Source organism: Lycorma delicatula, chromosome 2 (genome assembly GCF_047948215.1).
Source record: "Lycorma delicatula isolate Av1 chromosome 2, ASM4794821v1, whole genome shotgun sequence".
Lineage (NCBI taxonomy): Eukaryota > Metazoa > Arthropoda > Insecta > Hemiptera > Fulgoridae > Lycorma > Lycorma delicatula.
Genome location: NC_134456.1, coordinates 38124437 through 38148982, shown reverse-complemented (window position 1 = coordinate 38148982; position 24546 = coordinate 38124437). Strand labels below are relative to the sequence as shown.

At 30.4% G+C, this 24546-nt stretch overlaps 1 protein-coding gene and 1 long non-coding RNA gene across 2 annotated transcripts in view; one reads left to right on the top strand and one right to left on the bottom strand.

The window, feature by feature from the left end:
- LOC142320159 (uncharacterized) overlaps positions 1-6437 on the top strand; it is a 30481-nt gene extending 24044 nt beyond the window's left edge. Inside the window, exon 3 of the long non-coding RNA XR_012755300.1 lies at positions 6319-6437. This is a non-coding gene — a long non-coding RNA (uncharacterized LOC142320159). The remainder of the gene's footprint in view (positions 1-6318) is intronic.
- LOC142320158 (outer dynein arm-docking complex subunit 4) lies at positions 2503-20900 on the bottom strand. The gene is made up of 5 exons (XM_075357842.1): positions 20286-20900; positions 15387-15519; positions 11015-11167; positions 5310-5618; positions 2503-2896 (listed from the first exon to the last, which is right to left on the bottom strand). The coding sequence occupies exons 1-5, from the start codon at positions 20898-20900 to the stop codon at positions 2748-2750; spliced, it is 1359 nt and encodes a 452-aa protein (XP_075213957.1). The 3' UTR covers positions 2503-2747.
- Positions 20901-24546: the final 3646 nt, after the last annotated feature.

Here is a 24546-nt window from a genome sequence, read left to right as displayed (position 1 = left end):
CTCTATTTTTCTAATCAATCAAAACATACAGTACAGAGTTTTTTAAATGATGTACAGTTTTGTCACTTTATGCATAGTTTTATTACATTTACTTTTACAGAATAAATTTTGAAACATTGTAAAGGTTATAAAATAATTTGATGCAATAATACTTTTGATAAGTTTATTTTATTTGGATATGATTACAGTTTTTTAAATTATTCTACTAGTATTAACAAAAAAAATTACTGTTTTCTCTATTAAATTTATCAATTTACTTTACTGGATTGTACTGAAAAAAGTTGTCTATTTTAACATTTAATGCCTATTTTTGAGTGAATTTATTATTTGATATCACTTAAACTGCACAACTGGCTTATGTAAGTGGTGAAGAAACAATGATAGTAACTTTTTTTATTAGTGTTAAATCTAGTAGCTGATGCTTAATCAAACAGAATAGGCCATATGTATGAAGAATTTAGTTAAAGCTTTGTGCTTTTTTTAGGTATGGTATAGTAAAGATTTACAATAATAACAAGCCTGTAAAATTTGGGTTGTGGAATGTTTTTTAACTTTTGATAATTGATTCATATGTATTTTTAGTTGTGAATCTGAAAATAACCTCATTTTTTCAGCATGTCTAGGATTTTTGCAAATTTCAAAATTTGTAAAAAGTTGAAAAATTCTGAAAATGTAATAATATTATAAAATAGACATAAAACATTTTTTTAAATAATAAATTAATATAATATATTCTTGTTATGGAGCTTATATGCAGTTTTATAACTAAATATTTGAGAATATTTGAGATGAGATTGTGGGAGAGCTTGCCCAAGAGATTATGACAATACTTAACAAGATGTAACATGTTTATTGGCAGGTGCCTGCACCACTCATGCATTGTGCAACTACTATCAGTGCTGTTTCAACCATCAGCGTGCGTAAATTGAGTTTTTTCCATCCTCCATGATCAAACATGCTAGCAGCTGGCATCTCATTACAGAGAAAAGGATTTTCTTTCATATTTTTCAGAAGCAGAATTAGTCTTCTGCACTGATGTACATGAACTTGACTCGATTTAACATTCCGTATGAAAGTATTGATTGTAGACTGTTCATAGATTTGTCCAAAGAGAAGCCTCAAAGTTGTTCTTCACATTGGGAATACGTATCTGTCAATACTGGTTGGACATTCTGCCCATTTAAAAGAGGGTTACATTAATTTGGAATTCGCTCTCGATAAAATTAAATAAAACAGTCATAAGTGAATTATATGCAGCAATCTCAAAATAATATCAATGCTCCTAGGACATTCTGACCCCATAGGGGAAGATACCCTCAACGTGATGGTTTTGGTCACCATGCCATACCCTCCATACCTAGCCGCCTTATTATTGGATAAGAAAAGATTGGCCAAAAAGAGTTTTATTAGTACGTGCAATCATAAATGTTCTCCAAAAAGCTCTTGTAGATCCGAATAAAGTTATCCTTCCATCTCACATATCAAGTTAGGCTAGATGAAGCAATTTGTCAAAGCCTTACGAAAAGAAAGTAAATGTTTTAAATACATCTGTGACAAATTTACAGTCTTATCAGCTGTCAAACTAAAAGAGGATATCTTTACTGTTCTTGACATTAGAAAAGTTCTCAAAGATGGTAATTTTGAGAAACACAGAAGTTGCAGAAAAATAAGAAGCCTGGGGAGCCTTTAAAGACATAGTAACCAAGTTTCTGAGCAGTAAGAAGGATCGGAACTTCAAATCAGTCGTTGATAACATGCTGTAGAAGTACAAAAATTTATGCTGTTCCATGAGCTTGAAGGTTTACTTCCTAAATTCACATGTGGACCATTTTCCTGGAAATTTTGGCGCCATTAGCAAAGAGATGGGTGAGAAATTTTATCAGGAGATGAAAGAAATGTAAATGAGATATCAAGAAAAGTGGACTACTACATTGATGGCAGACTATTGCTGGAAGTTACACCCAGATGAACCCTATAGAGAAGATAGAAGGAAAAGCACAAAGCAGAGTATAAGCTGTCGAAAGAAACTTCGACACATGGAATAAAATTGTAAGTATTTTACATATTTTGTCACAAAGGATGGGTGAAAAAGGAAGTGGTTTCCAAAGGCCACTTTGGAATTTGTACCTCATAAAAATAAATTAATCTAAAAATGTGTCAAAATTGAAATTAGGCTTATTTGTTTCAATTTTCATTAAAAATTACAAGGTCAGTGACCCCTCCCTTGCCCTCCTCTTCAGACCACTCAATTGTTTAGCTATAAGAATGCATAATATAAGCCAAAAAGGTGAATATATTATATTAATTCATTATAAAAAAAACAGTTTTATGTCTATTTTATTGTATCACATTTTTGCAATTTTTCAACTTTTGTACAAATTTTGAAATCTGCGATTTGCAAAAAATCCTAACGTGATGGAAAAAATGAAGGTTATTTAAGGATTCAGTGCTAAAAAATACATAAGAATCAATTACCAAAAACTAAAAAATACAACCATTGCAGGCTTGTGATAATCTGATTCAGACATTGTCTTGAATATTATTTGCTTCCGTTTGAACTTTGTTACAATATAATTTTTGTGGGATGGTCTAAAAAGTGATACCCTATGTGTTTAGTAGTTTCACTTGTCTATGATGCAAATTTTTTTCTAATGTTGGGATATAACATTTGTATGAACTAGTCTTTTGTAATTTTATCAGTTAGTAAAATCTATTTAACTTATTCTTGATAAGTTTACTACATCGCATTAAATTTTCTTTTTTTTTCTTGTTTTTGAAACAGCTTTTGGTCTTTGTTGTCTCCAAAATTCTTGACGATTATTTAAAAAAGCCACTCCTTCTTCAGCAAATGTTTCTATTTGGCTTTTTGATGATTCTTCATTTATTCCCTTGATATCTAGAAAAAAGCACATTAAACTTTTTAATTAAAACTTATATAAATAATTTTAAGCTAGAAAGAGCATGTGTTAACATCATAAAATATGACAATAAAAATTGATATTATAATAATTTATCATCTTTGAGATTTTAGAATGTTATGACATATTTTATCTTCTAGTACAATACATAGTACTAGTAGTAGTATAATACATAGTAACAATATAAATTTTTAATTACCTCTGAAGTTTTTTTAATGTTAACACATTTTTAACAAATACTTTTAAATGAAACAGAAATAAAATTTAATCATTAGCCTACATATAATGAGTATTTTCTGTTTTCAAATAAGGGCTTCTGTATTGATCTGGTGAAATATATGTAATGATGCTAGATACAAGTATTTCATTGTATTATACATGATTTTCTCAAATTAAGGTTGAATTGTACTAAAAAATCTTTGTGGTAGATTTTGCTCCTTTAATATTTTTTCGAATTCTTTTTGCTTTTTTTACGCTTTTGAAAATCACTTAAAAACAACTTACAACCTTTCCTTGTCTTGTAAAGAATTTGGTAAATTTAGCTAATTGAAGAAATAACTGTATGTGTTACTTCCTTCCTCTGTGTAATATTTATATTTTAACAAGAATTAGGAGACTTTCTGCTTTTCTCCAATAAATATTTCAACCAGGTTTGTATACAGCCACCAGATAAGTCAATAGACAGCTTCTCACATCTCCTAGGTCACAATGGCTCCATAATCCATTGCATCCTTGACTTGAGCATAATGTTATCTGACTGCACTCCCAGAACCCGAGAGAGGTAAAAAGATCGAAGATCTGGAAAAAGGACAGATAATATGAAAGGATTATCTATTCATAAAACAGCAATGTCCATGCCTCTCAGGAGATAATGATATTTTCCCAGGATGGAAACAGCACATTAATAAGTAAACATCTTGTGTTAACCAGCTTACAAAATATTTTTTCCAAAAAATATAAAAGCCACACCCTTGCTGTAAGAACGTTACAAGGCTTTACATATAAACCTTCAAAACATTCTCATTTACATACTCTTGGAATATTAACTGTCTCTTCTCTCTATATAATTGAATATAAAGTACAGGTTTGAGAGAGAGTTGATTGAAGAACAGAATACTGGTACATACAAGAAATACCCAAAAGGCTGCAGATCTCAGACAGGATCAGTATAGATTACTGCTCACATACAACTTACTCCATAATTGTAGAACCCATTTTTATAGCATGTTGCCAAATTCCATAAAATAAGTTTCAAGCATGTTTTTTTAATAACCATTTCAAAATTATTGTTATTATTATTATTCAGTAGTGGAATAGATGAAGATTGGCTGTGGTAAAAATAGTGTATAAATTAATTTATTTTATAATATTCTTTTTCAATTTCACTTCCTTATTTTTTAATTATTTTATCATTAAATAAGTTCTGTGTCCAAGGTTTTAAATTTCTTCAATATTTAAGCTTGAGCTTAAACTTCAATTTTATGGTGTGTTTTAATTGCTATGATTTGTTTTGCTACCACAAGCCATATTAAAATGGCCACCACCTTGAAACGGTGAAACATTTCAAACAACAATAGTTCTATATTCTTTCGTAGTATAAAGACTAAGTTCATGCAAATTTTCAGCTCAATTGGTTGAGTATAGTTTTTGTGTGAAAGAGTAACAGACTCGTTGAGACCACTAGGTTTTTATTTATATATATAATCTCAGATGTACAATAAAAATTGTAGCCATGAATTGTACAACTCATCAAGAGTAAATCTTGAAGAATTTTGAGTAAAATAAGGAATAACCTACTAAATACATTGATGCAGCTACAGTAATAGAATAATGATACAAGTGTTGCTAATTACCCCACCGGGTTGGTCTAGTGGTAAACACATCTTCGCATATCAGCTGATTTCAAAGTTGAGAGTTCTAATAATCAAATTCTAGTAAAGGCAGTTAGTTACTTTTATACAGTTTTAAATACTAGATCATTGATACCGGTGTTCTTTGGTGGTTGGCTTTCAATTAACCACACATTCCAGAAATGGTCAACCTGAGACTGTACAAGACTACACTTCACTTACACTCATACATATCATCCTCTGAAGTAATACTTGACGGTGATTCCCAGAGGCTAAACAGAAAAAAAGGCGTTGCTAATTACATTAACTATTTAATAATCTTGAGGTTATTTTTTTTTTATTAATTTGCCACTTAAGCTCAAAGCTTGTGCTATAGAAATTTTTTAGCATATGAAAAATGCCATGCCTGACTGGGATTCAAACCTAAGAACTATGGGTGAAAAGCTGAAATGCTACCATTCTGCCATGGAGAATTGGCAGTAGTTCAAAACTACTGTTTTTTTTTATACAATCTTATATTTCATAATATAGAATACTCTACCTGGATGTTTGAGAAGTTCCTCTAGATAATGTTTATCAACTGATAGTTCTCCTAGCAAATGTCTGTCAGTTTTTTTTCTTTCTGCTTCTTCTTTTAATTTAATTTCATTATTATCCTTAAATAATGTTTTGCTTGCATTATTAGGAGTTGATCTTCTGGTGCTTGCGCTTCCATTCTCAGATCTTTTCTCAGACTCTGTTGTATCAGTTGCTTTACTTCTGTTTGTTGTATCACTTTGTGGCGGTGCTTTAGGAACTAATGATAATTTTCCTTGAGGAGATTCATGTGTAATATTTGAAGTTATTTTAGCTAAAACAAATAAAATTTATATTTTTATTATATTATTTTAATACAAGATTACTTTTTAATTATTTTTTAATTGATTAATAAATCATCGGTTAATTGCCATCCTATTACATTCCCATTGTTATTATTAATTTTTGTTTGAAGTGTTATTACTAATAAACAAAAGACAAATCTTTTTTTTCATATCCATAATCTCATGGACTACTGAAATAGAGAAAAGGCATTTGGAATACAGAAGTTAAAGGAAGAGAATGGATGTGGTAGTTAGAAATTAGGTAAAATTACTGATATGTAAAACTATACATTTTTAATTTTAACGACAGCATGCTTGAAAAGTAACTATAACAATACATAACAGTTATACATTAGAGTAGTTTGAAATGCCAGAAATATTTGCAAGCATTTTTTCTTGTTGAAGTCTCGCAGGTTGTTCATGTCGAATCTTTTTGATGAAATCACGAATAGCAGTTTGAAGTTCTTGGAGACTCTAGAGGTTTCCTCAATAATATTTATATTTTGCAATAACCCAAAAATAAAAGTCCAATGGGCTTAAGTCCAGAAAAAAGGGTGCCCTGGCCACAATCCTTTAGAAAAGATTCAATTTTCACAAACCTCTTGCATTAACTATGGATGCCTGGCTGCATGCACAGTCTTGTTAAATCCAAGCATTAATTTGATAATAATGTAGTTTCTATTTTTTCAGGGTATTTCTGTTGCTGTTGGTTTTTTCCTGTCATGCTTCTGTAACTTGCATTATCAATTCATATTCTTGGCAATAATTTGCCCTAATTCACATTTTTGCAGGTACGTGTACTTTTAAAAAATGTAACGATCAGAACAATAAATTAACAGTGTAAGTTTTCAGAAATATAAAATAAAAAATATTTTAATTTTTCATGTCTTATTTGTAATGTTCTAAAAAACAATAATATTATACTTATTTAATTCTTTGACCTCTATTAGCGAGCTAACTGCAATACAATAATGAGCTGACTATTCTTCTCCTAACTATTGCAGTACACACCCTAATCTTCGGATCATGTAGAGGAATTTCATTTATGTCTTCTGTTGTTGGTAGACCATAAACATGAATTTTGTGCGTGGCCACATCCTGATAAATGAAACAGTGCCTCATCAGAATGGAAAAAATACTCAAAAATATCAAATATCATTTGTTGGAAACTGTCGATACCATCCACAGTATTATTTTTGCTTTCCAGTCTAATGCCAATTACCTACCAGATTGGTCTAGTGGTGAACAAGTCTTCCCAAATCAGCTGATTTGGAAGTCAAGAGTTCCAGTGTTCAAGTACTAGTAAAGTCAGTTACTTTTATACGGATTTGAATACTAGATCGTGGATACCGGTGTTCTTTGGTGGTTGGGTTTCAATTACCCATACATATCAGGAATGGTCGAACTGAGACTGTACAAGACTAGATTTCGTTTACATTCATACATATCATCCTCTGAAGTATTACCTGAATGGTAATGCCTGGAGGCTAAACAGTAAAAAGAAAGAAGTCTAATGCCAATTAATTTAGGACCGCTTTCACTTTATATGGGATGAGACTGAGCTTCTTACGAAATTCTTGTGTAATCTTGCAACGCTGATGTTTTTCTGTTGGACCGCATTTCACATGGGCTTTTTGGGTCTATATTGTGTAGCAACTTATATATTTTGAAATTTTTCTTCATCGAGTACTGATGGTCTACTACTTCGCTCATATTCCTTCACCAATCCTGACCCCTAAATTTCTTGATTAGCACTCTTACACTAAGTTGATTAGGAATCGGTGTACCTGGAAATTTAATTGAAAACTGGTGTTGTACTGTCTGTGTGTATTCACCTTGCCCATGAAAGATGTATTCAATAAGAAATATTCACTGTTCTAAAGATAACACTATTCTAAGCACACATGGAAAGACACAGTTTCAAACTTTCAACGGCAATAAACAGCAAAGAACTAGACACACCTTCTCATCTCAAAATCACCAGCCTGACTGGCTTGAGGAAGCTAACTGTACATAGAGTAGGATTTTTGACACTTTTCAAAAGATACTACTCTCAGCGCATGGAATATAGTCTTCAACGTATAATTGTATTTATATAAATTTAAAATTACTTTTCGAATATATGAATTTAAAAAATAAACTAGAACTAAAAGTAACTAGAAAAATCATTATGAATCAGATACTTGTATTTTGTGTGTATGTAAGATTGGATCATAGTTTAAAAATTTGCATTATGTACTAAATAAACTTTGGTGTAGTTAATTTGACTGTGTTGTACAAGGAGAAATGGGCTGTATGAAAAATATAGTTACAGATGGAAATATTTTTTACAGACTATGAAAAATTAACATTAGGCTTATAAATTTTCATGTACTGTTGATCAGATATCTTAAACTAATAATTTTTATATCTTAAAAAATGTATCATTAACCACAATATTTTAATAAAAAACAATTTTGTTGTTAGTGAAATCTGGTCCAAATGTTGGTTCTGGTCCAAATGAGAATGTGTTGTTCATGTAGAATTTTTTTTAATGAATTAATGACTATAGATTTCTGGGAGAAATAACATATATACTGGTGAATGTGAATGCATAAAAAATAAATTCTTATTTGCAGAATATACAGAAATATTTCTCTTCCTCTCTTTATTACAGTTAAGTTTAAATCTATAATAGCTTTCTTAAGTTAATGAATATCCAAAACAGTGGTGAGTGCAGACTATTTTATTAATGTGAAACATATATATTTTCAAATACACTACAGGGAGGATATATTACAGTTAGTTATATGAATTCCAGGGATAGGATACTTAAAATAGTGAAGCAAACAGAAACACTGATGAAATAAGCAAAGTAGAAAAATTTAATTACAGTAAAGTGAACTGCTGCAGGTGTATACAGAAGCAAATATTCATTGTGGATTCACATACAAAGAAGAAGAAAGTTCTTCTTTGAAACAGTGGTGAGTGGTGAGTGCAGACTATTTTATTAATGTGAAACATATATATTTTCAAATACACTACAGGGAGGATATATTACAGTTAGTTATATGAATTCCAGGGATAAAGGATACTTAAAATAGTGAAGCAAACAGAAACACTGATGAAATAAGCAAAGTAGAAAAATTTAATTACAGTAAAGTGAACTGCTGCAGGTGTATACAGAAGCAAATATTCATTGTGGATTCACATACAAAGAAGAAGAAAGTTCTTTGTGTTCAGTGCAGCTTTCCTTAGAGTTGCTGTACTGATGTTAGAAATGCAGTTTTTAATATTTTCTTTCAACTAAACCAATGTGTACAGTTTTTAAAAACAGATGAACCTATAAATAAAAACATGGTGTTTAATAATTCAGGTACCATAGATACCATAGTCCATGAAAAACGAACGGTCATTGTTTTGGCAGTGTGCCATGTAGCACCATCTTTTGTATCCAGAAAGAAGTAACTAACCGTGCATCATCTGCATAAAAAAAATTGTTCAAAACAAGCCCACCACCTCAAATGAAACATTTGAACCACCTACAGTAAAGTCATTTGTTAAAGTCAGTTCAATGAGTTCTTGCGCTTCTTAAATTCAAAATGGGCATAACTTGAGTTTTTTGTAGCCTTCTGAATAAGCCCGATTGAAAATCAAGTCTGTTGAGAGTTTCCAGAGTGATTTTCCTGAAGAACATAAAAACGGCTGATGAATGTTAGGCAATTGTCATATAACTCTAATAGTGACCACTATGTTTTCGATCAGTTATATTTTCTGTTTCACAAAATCTAGGCTAAAAAAAAAGTAATAGGTTTACTTGATACATAACTGTTAAAATTATCCATAAAAATATTCTGGGATTCAGAATAAGATTGAGTAATTAAATAATGTTCCACAATAAGTATGCAATGAGTCTGTGATAACGGCATGCTTCATGTACCACTCAAAATTACTGATACAAATGGAAGGATGATGAGTCATGTGATCTATGTTTTGACCTTGCATGGTATAGTACCAAAAAAATATTTGCCTTGCTAGAAACAACAAACTTACTATGAGTGGTGTTTTTTTGGGTTGTGCGACTATGAATCTGTGTACATATGTATTTGTTTATATAAACAAGCTGACCCGGCAATGCTTCGCCATTGCTAGATTTGAGCATATATATAGATTAAATGAACACAAATGAAAGTTTGATAAAACATTAAAAAACTGAACATTACAGAACTTCACAAAATTTCATCTTTACTTCTTTCCTGTCTTCCCATGTTCCCTTTTTCCCTTCTTACTTTCTTCCCTTTTACCATATTTTGCAAAAATATTTATTTTCATTTAACTAATATATATTCTGAATATGATCCAAATCAGACCATAAATACAATTTTTCCAAATACCTCAACCCCGGGTCCCATTTAGTGGGTCCATTTTTTCAAAAATATGTAAATTAAATGAACACAATTGAAAGTTTGATAAAACATTAAAAAACTAAACATTATGGAATTCACAAAATTTAACCTTTCACTTTATTCCTTTTCACCCTTTTCCCTTTGTCCCATTCACTCTTTTCTCCATTTCCCCATCCAACTTTTACCATATTTTCACCTTTCCTTTTTTATTTTTCCCCTTTACCATTTTTCCTTTTCCCTCTTTCCAATTTATTTTTTTACTTTTTTTGTTTTTTCCCTACGCGTAAATCGGTCCAGTAGTTTTAGTCTAAAGCGGTCAAACATACGAACATTGCTTTGTATATATATATATAGAAGAAGAAAGTCTGTTCATACATTTGTTTGTTTGTTTCGTAAATATCTCGACACCGGCGCCATCTAGCGAGTATAGTTTTTGCAAAAATATTTCTTTCCACGTAACTATTATATATACTGAGTATGAATCAAATCGTAACATAAATGCAATTTTTCCAAATATCTCAACCCCAGCGCCATCTAGCGGGTCTATTTTTTGCAGGAGGTATTTCTTTCCATGAAGTAACACTTATTCTGAATATGAGTCAAATTAAACCATAAATAGAATTTCTCGAAAAACTCGACCCCTCAACGCCACCTAGCAGGTCCAAAATAATTCAAAAACCTTCGCAGGCGTGTGCACAACGACTTGCCAAAGATTAGTTGTAATCGGATGAAAGGTATAAGAACGCATAAGGGACAAAGATACATTTATATATATCAGATTTTCGCCTGCATGAGCACAACCGCATACCTTTGTTTTACAACTGTAAAAATGGCACATGCTCTATTGCTTAAATATGTTTTTTTTTTTTTTTTAAGTGCAGTTGAATAAGAAATTATAAATAGGATTTTGGCAAATTATATAATAAAAATAGTAAAACCCTCTTCCAACTAAAAGTACTTGATTACATGCATTAAGATTATTACTAAGGATTGTTTCGTACTTCCTATTGTATTTTCAATAGCTTCTTGTGCTTTCTGAACTCCAAGACGAAATCCTTCTAGCTCTGGCCGGATACGTAAACCTCTATGGTAGTACATCAGGCTGTGTTCAAAATCTCCTAAATGGTATAGTGCTTCAGCTTTTTGAAATATGCCTAAAACAGTTAAGTAGTTTTTATTATATCAGTTTTTTGTTGAACTCAAGTACAATAATAAACTTTATTCTACTGTTCACATATTCGTAATATTATGTTGTTTTGTAAAATACAGTTGTTAGCCCCGGCCACCTGAGGTAATAAATTTTCTATCGTAAAAAAAAAAATAATATGTTACTTTGAAACATTTAATGTCTGCCTGCAGTGTATGGCAGTAATGCCAAAACGTGGCTTTTATAACAGCTTCTGTAGGGAGTTCTACCAGCCAATGTTAAAAAAAAGTGATTTTCTTTAGTATAGCATATTGCATATCTAGAATAATTTAATTTTGAAAAGGCATCCAAATATTATATCTAATTTATTAATTCTGCCCTGTAAGATCAAGTAATGGATATCTACAAATATCAGGGAGTCGTTAGAAGTTTGTTGGTAAGAAGGACGAAGTCAACGAACTACGTTTGCAACTTTAAACATGACCTAACCTAACAGTGAAATGAAAATGAAGGGAAAAGTAGGGGTGAAAACATTATATTTTAGTTGAATTAGATTAGTAATAAAGAATACTTTCAAAATATACCTGTAATTTTGTTAGACACCGTTTTTTTTCCAATTGATGAACCGCGGGACTCGAATATGTTATTTTGTTCATTTTTTAATGTACATTTACGAATCGCGCCGCTAGATAGCAGTACTTGATAGTAATAAAAAAACCTTATAATGTACTTGAAATAATAAAATTTAAGACAAAATATATTACAGCTTGTTTTAATAGTAAATGCTGTTATGTAAATGAAAGTACTCTGAAGATGAAACAATTTTTTTAATTCCCATCACTTCTTTAAAAAAAAAATAAAAGTATTAGTTTACAACAGATTATACTAGTTTTATTAAAAAAGGGAAAATATGGTATGAAATGAATGACATGGCTATCAACAAAAAAATTGGTCGTGAAATTCAATTTATTTGTTCTAAGGCAATAAATTTTAATATTAAATCCATAAGATAACAATCAGTAATTCATAAAAAAAAAGAAAAAGAATCTAACAAAAACGTAGTGATATCCAATAAAATTACAATGAAATTGCATATCATACAGTAAGTCTCGCAGATATTTCTTCCGCTTAAAAAACAAAAATTTCTGAAATATAAATAAAACTGTTTTTAAAAAACGATACTGATACCAAAAAAGGTAAGACATTACATTTCTATTATTAAAATCTGTTATTAATTTAGAATTTTCTTTAAAAAAAACAATACGTGTTTAAGCATTCCATATAATAAAGCAAAAAAAAAAAAAAATTTGTTACAAAACTTACCGACCCAATTTCATTTATATGTAGTATATACCACATTTACAGAAATAATACAATTTGTATGATTATTCATTGTTTAATAAATGAAATCGGGCCGGTAAGAGTTTTGTAAAAACATTTTCTTTTTTTTTGCTTATTATATGGAACGCTTAAACATTGTTTATTATCTATTATTGTATATCTATTGTCTACTACAATTTTTAACATGTATTTTTTTTTTAAAGAAAATTCTAAATTAATAACAGAGTTTGATATTGAAATGTAGTGTCTTAACTTTTTTGATTTCAGTATAGCTTTGTTAAAAACAGTTTTATTTATATTACAGAAATTTTTGTTTTTTGAGTGGAAGAAATGATATCTGCGAGACTCTTACCATACGGTTTACAATTTCATTGTAATTTTGTTTGATTTTTACTTAATTTTTCTTAGGAAAGAAATAAGAAAAGTTAATTCTGTTGCGTACTGTCTTTGGGTAATATAGTTATCACTATACTGTAATGTACTGCTATGAAAAATAAGGAAACCAAAATCCTATTTTAGAAAAAGATGTAGAAGTCAGAGACTGTTTTCTACAAAAGAATATAGTCTAGGTCTGCAGAATTTTGTAATAAACAATTGCTGATATCCGTGATGAAGTTCAAATCATTAGTTGAAAAATTATTTACAGCCTTGTACTGGTTGCAGGGAATACTATGTTGAAAATAGACAAGGCAGAAACGTCGTATTTTATTAAATAGTTAAGCCTTTAACACCATTATTTTTTATGATTTTATTATCAGTACAGTAATGTTCTATTTTGCTTTGCCATACAATAAATTATTTTCTATTCAGACCTAAAACAAAAAAAAAAATGTTTTTATTGCATATGTATTTATAAGTTATTTGTACAAAATTATTACAAATTCATTTTATACTGAGTTAAATCTCAATTAGTAGCTTAATTCATGGAATGTGATTGATTTATGCACATTACATTAGACAAATAAATTTTAAGGTAAAGTTACTGTGCATCAACTATAAGAATCCTCTGGAAAGTGGTAAATGAGGGGTAGTGAATTTTGTACTCACGTTTGCGAATTTGCTTCTCCTATTAATCAATCAAATGATGTAAACATAAATGAATTGCTTACATAAGAACTTAAATACTATGAGTAATTATAAATACGTGCATACATTTAGATTTTAAATGGAATATCTGCTTAAGGTGGTCAATAAGTAAGAACATTAGTGTGCAAATTAATCTAAACACTTAAATAAAATGGCGTTTTAAAAATGTATTGTTCAGTTTGTAAATATATATATATATATATATATCCAACTTGCCCTTGATTTTCAACCAGTTCACTCGCATGGTTTGAATAGATACAATAATGGTATTACACACGTTTTAAATTCTCTCATGGAATTGTTCATGTATCTCATGTATGAAATTGACCACATGGCCTCTTTTCTGCACATTATTAATATTAAGAACTACTTTTTTAGTGATCAACAAGCTTTACAAATAGTTGTAAGCGAATTGTATCAAACAGTTGACAAACATATTACCATTAGCTGATAACTCTTGATTTTAAATTAAGCAGGTTGTCTAGAGTCAGTTTTACTTTTCTCATCAATAACAATTGTAAAATTGAGTAGTTTTTTCTATGCCTACATTTGCTTTTTTTTGGGAAATGAAGGAAATTTTTTTTTTGTTTTAAAATAGCAATCATGTTACTTAGCCAATACCCCACTCAAAAGATATCATTTATTGTAATGTATTATACAGCTTTAAAAGAAAAATAATTAAAATCTTTTTTGGATTTTCATACATTGTTGGGGTGGAAATATGAGTGTCTTCATTCAACTACACATGTGATGATCCTGTATGTTCTAGCCGCATCACCCTAGAAACTTCTTGGTTTCACTTTTATTTTTTCAATAGTTCTGACAAGGATGAGTTGAACTGTCAGGTTTCTCTCTATGATACTAATCTTTTATTTTTTCATACTACTCTTACTCTGGAAAATCTGTTCCCCTAAAAACCTATCTCTTTTGAGGTTTTTTACATTTTTTTCTTTCTCTCTACTTTGCCAGTGAGCAACAGGATGCAGGAGTCCTGAATCCCCTTCTTAATAGAGCAACAGGATGGGGTTGAGCCTGCTATGAGTTTGCTCTGCTGAGTTTTGAGCTGTTTCCTACCTAGTCAGTCATTTTGGGCCACAGAAGGCAGTGTACATGAGTGAGTTATTGGATGCCTAATTATTATGTACAGACCCAGGAGGTATAGGTATTTCTGCCCATGTTAGATATCTGGGCTATCTCTCCACTTGCATCATGAAAAATGAAATTTGGCTACTTGCAGAAATGGAAGAACTAACCTCATAACTTTACTTGAGATCCACCATGACGAAAACTCAGCTTTTACTTTGGAAGTCTCAGCAAATTCTTGTTCCATACAATATATTACAACATTTACCTATGGAGAGGGAAGAAGCTATACTACATGCCTCAGATCAAAAGCGTCCACATAGACTTGCCACCCTCAGGTTGTATCTGTGGAGAACAAATGTTTGAAACATTTTGGTAAAAGTGTAAAGACCATCTGGTTTTCTGTGCACAGTTTAAAAGCCAGGCTTGAGACTGAAAAGAAAACATGGGCTCATATGGAAGAAGAAAGAAAACAGAATTCCTGTGATGTATACTATACACAAAAGTGCTAAACATATATATAAAAAAAGTTAAGTAAAATATCTGATTGGCCAAAACTACATTTTTGTTATTCTCTGAAATTATTTGTAATGTTTTACTACAAAAGTTTTGGAATATAATGCAAACAGTACTCTTGAAAAAAAAGCTAGAATACAACCAGGATTCTAGCTACTCTACATTAACAAAAGTACTTTATGTAATGCTTTATAACCTACCTCTGATGAAGTTTTTATCTCCTGATAAGGCTGTTTCTGCATCTTCAAGTGCTTTGTGTGGTTCTCCTAATAGAAGATAACATTTGCTGCGAGCTACTAGTGCATTTTTGTCATTTGGGCTGAGTTCAAGGGCCTGAAATAAAAAATATGATTTTCATTTAATAAAGTAATTAGTCAGAACTTTATTCATACAACTTGATTTAAAAACATTTACTTATAGGCTATATCAGTTGGACTTATATTTGACTTTCTTTTATAAGTAAAATTTCTTTTATCGTGTTATTATTTTAAGTAATCATATTGAATTGAATTGTTGAAAATATACATATATTAGATGAAATTATGAAATGAAGATGAACTTAGCCTTTTAGTGATTAGCATGACTATTGAAAAATAATCTGCTGTATGTCTTTTGAAAGCAATATAATACTAAAGAGAAAAAACTGAAAACAAAAATTAATTAAAAAATTATTTGAAGTGATAAGTATTATTTTATCTTCTTTGAATATAAACTGGTTTCTGCAAAACAATTTTGAAGTTCTAATAATTGAAGGATACTGTATGAATAGTTCCAAGTACAGAAAGTAAAGGGCTTTTTCTAAAAAAAATGTAAATTAAGAAAATATGTTACAGAGAAAAATGAAGTGCAAAGAATCTAATGCATGGAACTCTTTTCTATATTTTCGACTGTTTTTAATACAGTTACAGAAATAATCCCTTTCTGCCATTTAAAGGAACTAAAAATTGCTAGATATAATTTACTGACCACAATGATGAAATGTGAGTTTTTAAAGAAATTTATTTGTTATTTAATATAATTGTTATAAGGTAGTATTCTTGTTATTTATTATAACTACCTACTCAGATCAATAAATAATATATATACATACATATATTGATGTGAGAAATATACATATATAATAATAATATTGAGTGTATTGGAAGTATGTTCAATGAATCTTTGATCTAGAAACGTGTAATGGAATCAGAGTAGGAATGGTAGATTTAGTTTTTTGTGAGACAGGGAGGCATTATTCAGTGGTCACTTTAGTCAACAATTTGACCTTTTTTATCAGATAAAAAAAGTATCTTGATCGAGAATATGAGTCCCTGGATTGTCCAACAGGAAACGTCAGTCACCAGAAAGGCAGTGGCTACAAAAAAAAGTACTAGCATGGTACCACAAATAGAGTTGTGGTGGCAGCTGACACATTTCTAATCATATATATCCGAGGAAGAAGGAATAAAGATAGAAAATTTTTCCTTTTTCTTCATTTCTTCTTCCCTTTGGAGGGTAGAGGAAGAGAATGATGATATACAAAAGGAATGAATTTGATCAGAGTAGTCCAAGAACATTTGATCTGATTTATCCAAGAACAGTAAAAGAGGATATGTTCAGCTCTTATTGTGAATTATCTTATTTAATCTATTTAACTGTAAAATCTATTTAAAGTATATATGTCATATTCTACTGCAATATATGTTTTTTTCAATTATGATTGTTCACAAAGATTATATAATAATGTATTTTTAATATGAGTAATAATCAAATCAAAATTCAAAAACTGTTATTTCGCTTTTATTAAAACATTTTTAACAACTATATGGTTATTATTAGAAACAGTAGGGTTGCTGGGTTTTCACTAAAATTCCACCAAAAGAATGGAAGGAAGATGTTTTCTTTGTCGGATAAATACAAAAATAAAAACATTGTTCATATCTAATAAGATTTAGAGTATGTCCTAAATACAAAAAAAAATTCTTCCTGGTTCCTGGCTGAAAAAATAAATTAACACCAGTGACTGCAAAGTGAAACAATAATGCTAGTGTTTTTGAGGGTAACCACAAAAATCATTGAAAAAGTTTTGATTTATCTAAAAAAGGACCTTTAAATTTGCATTTGATATGGTGTATCATTGCAAATGTATAATTTTACTTTCTTTTCTATTAATTTTAGCAGATAATGTGCATGTGTCTTGCCTTTAAGCAGAATTATGCAGAGTGATTCCAAATTGTATGATAATCTCTGAAGAGATGATTATATAGCAAAAAATTATGTAAACGTAGGTCAGAAAACGGGTTGTTAGCGAGTTTCAGCTCGCGAAACATTTAGCCTTGCTACCTGCTCCCTCAGTGAAATTAAACCGTATTGAAATTCTTGAGCAATAAAGCAAGGGATAAATTTGGTACGTCCTTATGGTTTTTGAACCATAAAAATTGAATAAAAGTGGTCCCAGATCTCTGTCTCACTTAGGTTTTAAGAAAAACGGGGTAAAACATGAAAACGTTTTGTCAGAAAGTACACCTTTTTAGGTTTGGAATAAAGTAATTTGTTAATTTACCGATAAACAATCAAAAATTTCTCGTTAACTTTGTGGAGAATTTAATACTGAGAAAGTTAATGTAAATAACGTCTATTAAAATTAAACATAATTTGAGAAGTTCAACTTTAATTAGAAATATATGGATCGGAAAAGTGTGATACGATTTTTAACAGAACAATTTACAACAAATATGCTAAAAACTATAAAAATAAATTTGAAAGATATCCTTCTAAAATAATTCCTTTTTCATAGGTTGCCAATAACAGTTGATCAAAAATTCAGTAAAATACCACAAATTTATTTTCATTTGAAAGACTTATTGTTAATTTAGGCAAAGTAAATAAAAATGGTTCGGCTGCTGTTCGTGAATACCGGGAAAATTATCCAGAACGAAGAGTACCGAATCGTAAAACATTTGAGGCTTTGGTGAGACGAGTTCAAGAAACAGGTATGATTGAACCACAGGGATTCGATGCTGGTCGTGAACGTTTTGTAAGACATGCCAACGTCGAAGAAACAACATTGAATGCGGTACAATTATTTCCCACCTCAAGCACTAAAAGGATGTCACATCGCTTTCATCTTGATGAAGTTGAAGCTAGAATTAGGAATAATAATGACACTATTAGATGTGCGCGGTTAGCATGAATTCGCCGAGCTTAACTATTCATTGAACAGAGTTGCGGCCACATTGAGCAAATGCTTTGAGAAATGTATGCAGCTTTATCAAGAAATAATTTTGATATTTAATAATTTTTAAAAAACCGAAAAGTATGTGATTTTTATTTTTTTTTATCTATTTTTGATATATTTTTTCTGTTTTTAATAAGTTTTAAATTTGTTTTCATTTACATTTTGTTGTTCAAACATTGATGAAAATTGTTTTTTTAAAAATCGTATCACACTTTTACGATCCATATATTTCTAATTAAAGTTGAACTCAAATTATGTTTAATTTTAATAGACGTTATTTACATTAACTTTCTCAGTATTAAATTCTCCACAAAGTTAACTAGAAATTTTTGTTTGTTTGTCCGGTAAGAATGATTTTATTCCAAACCTAAAAAAGTGTCTTTTCCGATAAAACGTTTTCGTGTTTTACCCCGCTTTTCTTAAAACCTAAGTGAGATAGAGGTCTGGGACAACTTTTATTCAATTTTATGGTTCAAAAACCATAAGGAAGCACCAAATTTATCCCTCGATTTGTAGCCCAAGAATTTCAGTACGGTTTAATTTTACAGAGGTAGCTGATAGCAAGGCTATAGCAAATCAGCTGATCTTGAAGTTGGGAGTTCTTAGGTTCAGATTCTAGTAAATGCAGTTGCTTTTATGCGGATTGAATACTAGATCGTGGACACCTGTGTTCTTTGGTGGTTGGGTTTAAATTAACACACATCTCAGTAATGTTCGACCTTTCTTTTTCCTGTTTAGCCTCCAGGATCAGATATTACTTCAGAGGATGGTATGAGTGTAAATGAAGAGTACAGTCCAAGTTTGACCATTCCTCAGATGTGTGGTTAATTGAAACCCAAACACCAAAGAATACCGGTATCCACGATATAATATTCAAATCCGTATAAAAATACTGTCTTTACTAGGACTCGAACGCTGGAACTCTCGACTTCTAAATCAGCTGATTTGGGAAGACGCGTTCACCACTAGACCAACCCAGCGGGTTAGTAATGATCTACCTAAGACTACAAAACTACCGCCGGCCTCCGTGGCGCGAGTGGTAGCGTCTCGGCCTTTCATCCGGAGGTCCAGGGTTTGAATCCCGGTCAGGCATGGCATTTTCACACATGCTACGAACGATTCATCTCATCCTCTAAAACAATACCTATCAGTGGTCCCAGAAGTTAAAAAAAAAAAAAACAACTTCATTTACATTCATACATATCCTCTAAAGTAATTCCTTACGGTGGTTTCACAGGATAAACAGAAAAAGAAAGATAGCAGGACTAAATGTTTCGCAAGCCAAAACTCAGTAACAAACCATTTTCTAACCTATGTTTATATTGAACTTTTTTCTTATTTTTGGCCATAGAATCATCTCTACCGTGCAATTTGGAATTACCTGTATATTATTATTTAATCTGTCGACACAGAGCTACTCTTTCAGTTTAAAGGATTATTTTTACATGATCTGTTAGTTTTATTTGTTGTTAAGTTTTGCAATACATTTTGTTTTCAGACTATCTTTGAACTTTTATTAATTTTTAATGAACAATGCTTACATATAAACAATGAGTAACAGTAATATTTAAGTATCGATAAGTTTTTGCTATTAATTTTTTCTTAAAATATCTTGATTGATTAAAAAAGCCTACAAAGAGTTAAATTTAATAATTATATCTAAACATTTTCTAAAATTCTGATTATTGGGTATGACCTTACAATTTTATTGAAACTGCTAACATCTGTCCTTGTTTTATTAAAAAACAAAGTAAATAACCTCTCTTTATTGTGTTTTGCCTGTTGATGATTTAGCATTTAATTCAAGTCAGTACATTTTTAGTTAGCAACATAAAAAATTAAATAATACTATCTATGATTTATATAAAAATATTTTCCATGCCTTATTAACAAATCCAATAGCAATTCTGACATCTCCAGTCCTAAGTTCATGGCTCCCTAGCGCTAGTAATGTTCCAGGTTCAGCTTCCTCAGGTATCATCAGTGCACGGCTGCGGTCTTGACGTCGTTTTAGTTTCAGTGATTGTTTAATATCACGACTTCCCATATTTACAGCTGCTGCACGGTCTTTATCTGTGTAACATTCTTCTTGGCGTCGTATTTTTACCTTTTTTCCACGAATATTCTTAATACTTTGTTTTTGCTTCATTTTGATTTCACGACTTAATTGTGAAAAAGTAGCTGGACCTGCTGGTGGAGGTGATGGTGGTGTTTTTGGCCTTTCATCTCTCTTTTTTAAACTGGTACTAGCATCTGGTTTCCTATGGCTAGTTTCTTTGTCACTTGATCGCTGTTGCAATGCTTTTTCCATCGCTGAACGTTTTTTAGCTCCTTTTCTTTTATCGCCGTCTCCTCCATCATCTTTGTTTTCTTCTCCATCATCAACCCGTAAAAAACTATGCAAGAATTCTGTGTCGCTTGAAATTCTTAATATATCAGTGCTTTTTCCACGCCCTTCTGTAGAACTTCTTAAATCACCTGTTACATCACTTGCCATTTTTCTTAGTTTTTAACACTTAAAATAGACTCCCTTCTTTATTGCTAAGGTGTCCACAAAACTACCATCAAATCTTAAATTATTTATGATGTCTATAACAAAGACGGTTAAATGATTTGGTTCATATTTGAGTTACTGTACAAAAAGCCTCTTCTTAATTTTATGATAATTAATCTTATGAAAATAGTTTATGACAATATTATAATTGTTAAACATAGGTGAGCTGTAGAATATTTTCAAATTATATTATGAGTGGCAAAATTTTTGATTATTTTAAATGTTAAAACAATTGCTTGCATAAAATTAGTCAAAACTTATTCATAGAAATTTTAGTATATAAAATTTTTATTCAAGTATTCTGACATTTAGAAATGTGTTTATAATAAAAACTTTTCAGAAAATGCTTGATAAGGTAATCCTGAAAATGTTGAGTATTGAAAGAGTGCATGAGTCTATCCTAATGATATGAATGGATAGAGGATTAATTCTCTTATCAAAAGAACAGTTAAGTTTATATTGTCTGATGAAGGAGGTTTAGGTTTACTAATATTATAATGGTTGTACTTTGTAAATCAATCTGATATTAAGTATATATGTTTAGATGTAGCAGTATTATCCTTCAATTGTCTTTAACTATTACTGTTATCCTCCTTACTATGCATAGTCATAGTTTACAGAAGAAATGTCAGATAGTAACAGCATTTCAACTTTCAGAATGAATTCTTTTTAATGCCTTTATTGTAACTGAATGTTAATTTATAAATTAAATTAAACATTTAGTAGTTTGAACAAATAATTTGTATCATATAATACAAAATTCAGAGTATGAAACGTTTAAAGTAACATGTTGGCCAGTCTAGACTACAGGGATGTATTTAATTGGAAGTTCATTAGATTAGCAAGCTAAAATTAGATGCATTACTTCCTTATGGTTATAGGTAGATTATTTAAACAAAAATATGTTGGGGGGTGTTCTGGATTGAGAGAACTGGGGGTAATTACTGAAGAAATTTTACTGGGGGAAATGTAAAACATTTTGTTTGCAAGTATAAAAAAATAATAAGGGAAAGTTGATAGGAAGAAAGTTTTAAAAAATAAAATATTATTTTCAAAAAGCTTTAAAATGATTATTTCTTTAGAGCCTTAAAGTACAAAAATTCTTGGTGACTTAGCCTTTGTTTATTAATTATTATGAAGTACATATGATGTATAAAATAATATAATTACATTTTTTTAAAGTTTGTGCTAATAAGTATTGTTAATTAATATTATTTTGCAAAACTTTTTTTTATAATGTTTTGTATTTATTATTTTTTAAGTTTTTCTTTACCCATAATTTTGAAAAGATGGTTACAAATGCTATAAGTAAAAATAACTGTTCATTTAATTGGTTAGGCAATGGTTAAGCAGAATACATCACTTGATACTGTGGTATAATGTAATCAAAAATAAATGCAAGATTTCCTAGTGTGCATGTGTGTTTTCCATAAGATTTGTTCCACTTTAAAATAATCCTACCTACAATTTACAATTTACTTTTTAAGTTCATTGGACCCATGTGGAGATTTGTTATGCCCATCAGATGTGTCCCAAAGACCAAACGATTGTGAACATTTATCTGTTGAAATTGGGAATGCTCATTGTATCGTAAGTTATGAGTCAGAGGGCATTGTAGAAGGATAATGTGGAAAGAGAATATCCCTTTCAAACAATATCTGACCCCTGCCTAAGGAAGAAACAAACCAGTGACATTAAAAGCAGAAGAGGAAACAATCCCCAATACAGAAAGGGTGGATGAGCCTAGGGAAGTAAATCCTGAATAAATTCCTGTAGGTCTGAAGGCAGTAATATAGCAGCAGTCCTACCATCATTCTTATCCTGCACAGCGTTTGTGCTGGCAAACTAGAGATCAGTCTGAACTCTCAGTCAGGCCAGGATTTTTATGATAAAAAAGAGATATATGTTAAAGATAAAAATTAGGAATTTCTAACTATTGAAGAACTGTTGCTTAGAGTATTAAACGCCAAGAACAAGAAATTTGTCTTGTGTTACTATGTCATCATATTGGTATTGAATTCCTTTCAAGAAACAAAAAAGATACTGAATAGTAACAAAGGCTGTAGACAATACACTTTATTTTATAATGATTACCAACAAAGAAATAACGAGCTGTAGGAGTCGGAATACAAATTAATTGAGCAAAAGAGTAGATTCTGATATATGATAGGGAGACAATTGAGACAATAGGATGCTCAATTGTAGATTAAGGATTAAGAAAGGATTTTTGATTGGAGTTGTTGTTTATGGACCAAAAGAGGGAAGAAAAAATTCTCAACACTTTTATATACTCTACAAAAGCTTATAGATGGTAATCAAACGGGTGGTTACTACTGGTGGTTGGTGAGTGCACAAGTGGGTAATTAGAGAATAGAGAGAATAATTGGCTCTTTTGGTGAAGTGACTTGATAATAAGAAGAGATTGTTGAAAGACTTTGCCAGTTTTAATAGGTTGCATATTGACAACTCTTTCTTCAGGCATAAGGGGATTTACTGTTATACCTAGACAGACAGAAAGAGAGCCCAAATTCTACTACAAATTATAGTTGTTGAATGAAAAACTATATAATCTATTTTCAGGTGTAAGAGTTTATGGGATGAATAATATAGGATCAGACCATTTTTTTATTAAGAGGAAATATTTCGCTTAAGACAAGGTGGTGTAAATCTAAGTTGTCCAGAATTGCTCCATTGATTTAAAAAATAAAGAAAACAGTTCTATTGCAGGATCTATCTATCAGAAATCTGTATTACAATAGAATACAAAATTATCTGAATAAAGATGAGTTAAACTTAAATATCAAAGTGGAATGGACAGATTTCTAAGTTTAGATATATTTTTAATATTGTGCATGGTGGACAAATGTCAGACTGCAAAATTTTGAAAATCTTAACAAAGATGAAAAAGATTCTGTTATTTTTGTCTCTTTAGAATTCATAAAGTAGGTTAAAGTATTATAAAAAAAAAAAAAAAACACTGTCACACTGGTATTGATAAAGGCATACAGGATGATAAACTTTTAAATAGAAATAAACTTTTGTGCTAATAGTATAGATTTTATTAATTATGATAAGCTAGTGTCTGCGATAAATGAAAGTAACAATAGAAAAACCCCCAGGTATAGGCAGTTTAAATATGGAACTTTTCTACTATGCTCCTTTAGAAGCCCAACATACGAGTATATTATTAAAGGTTTCTAATCAGTGCTCAATTCCCAAAGAATGGATGCTCTAATAATTCCAGCATAGAAAAAGATGATAAATCTAATTTTAATAATTATAAAGGAATGAGGCTCTTTAATGTGTCCTACAAGTTGGGTATAGAAATAATTATCAACTGTATGGACCCATAATTAAAGTGCATTGTTAGAGGAAGAAACAAGTTTTTGTAAGGGAAGATCATGCACTGATAATGTTTTTGCATTTAAACATTTAATAGTTAAATAAAGAGAATTTAATTGAAGTATCTATATTGTTTTTATTGTGTTAAAACTTTTGACAGGGAACTGAGATGCAAACTTTGAGAAGTAATGATCACAAAAGGAATTCCTAACCATTTTATAGAAATTTTTAAGAATATTTTTTATGA

What these genes read in the sequence shown, in the direction of transcription:
- LOC142320158 (XM_075357842.1), bottom strand. Translation starts at nt 20,900, where the DNA reads ATGGCAAGTGATGTAACAGGTGATTTAAGAAGTTCTACAGAAGGGCGT. An exon ending in CTATTGGATTTGTTAATAAG is followed by an intron (nt 15,520 to 20,285) that starts GCATGGAAAATA and finishes TTTTTATTTCAG; the next exon opens with GCCCTTGAACTCAGCCCAAA. An exon ending in TATTGAAAATACAATAGGAA is followed by an intron (nt 5,619 to 11,014) that starts GTACGAAACAAT and finishes TATTTGTTTTAG; the next exon opens with CTAAAATAACTTCAAATATT.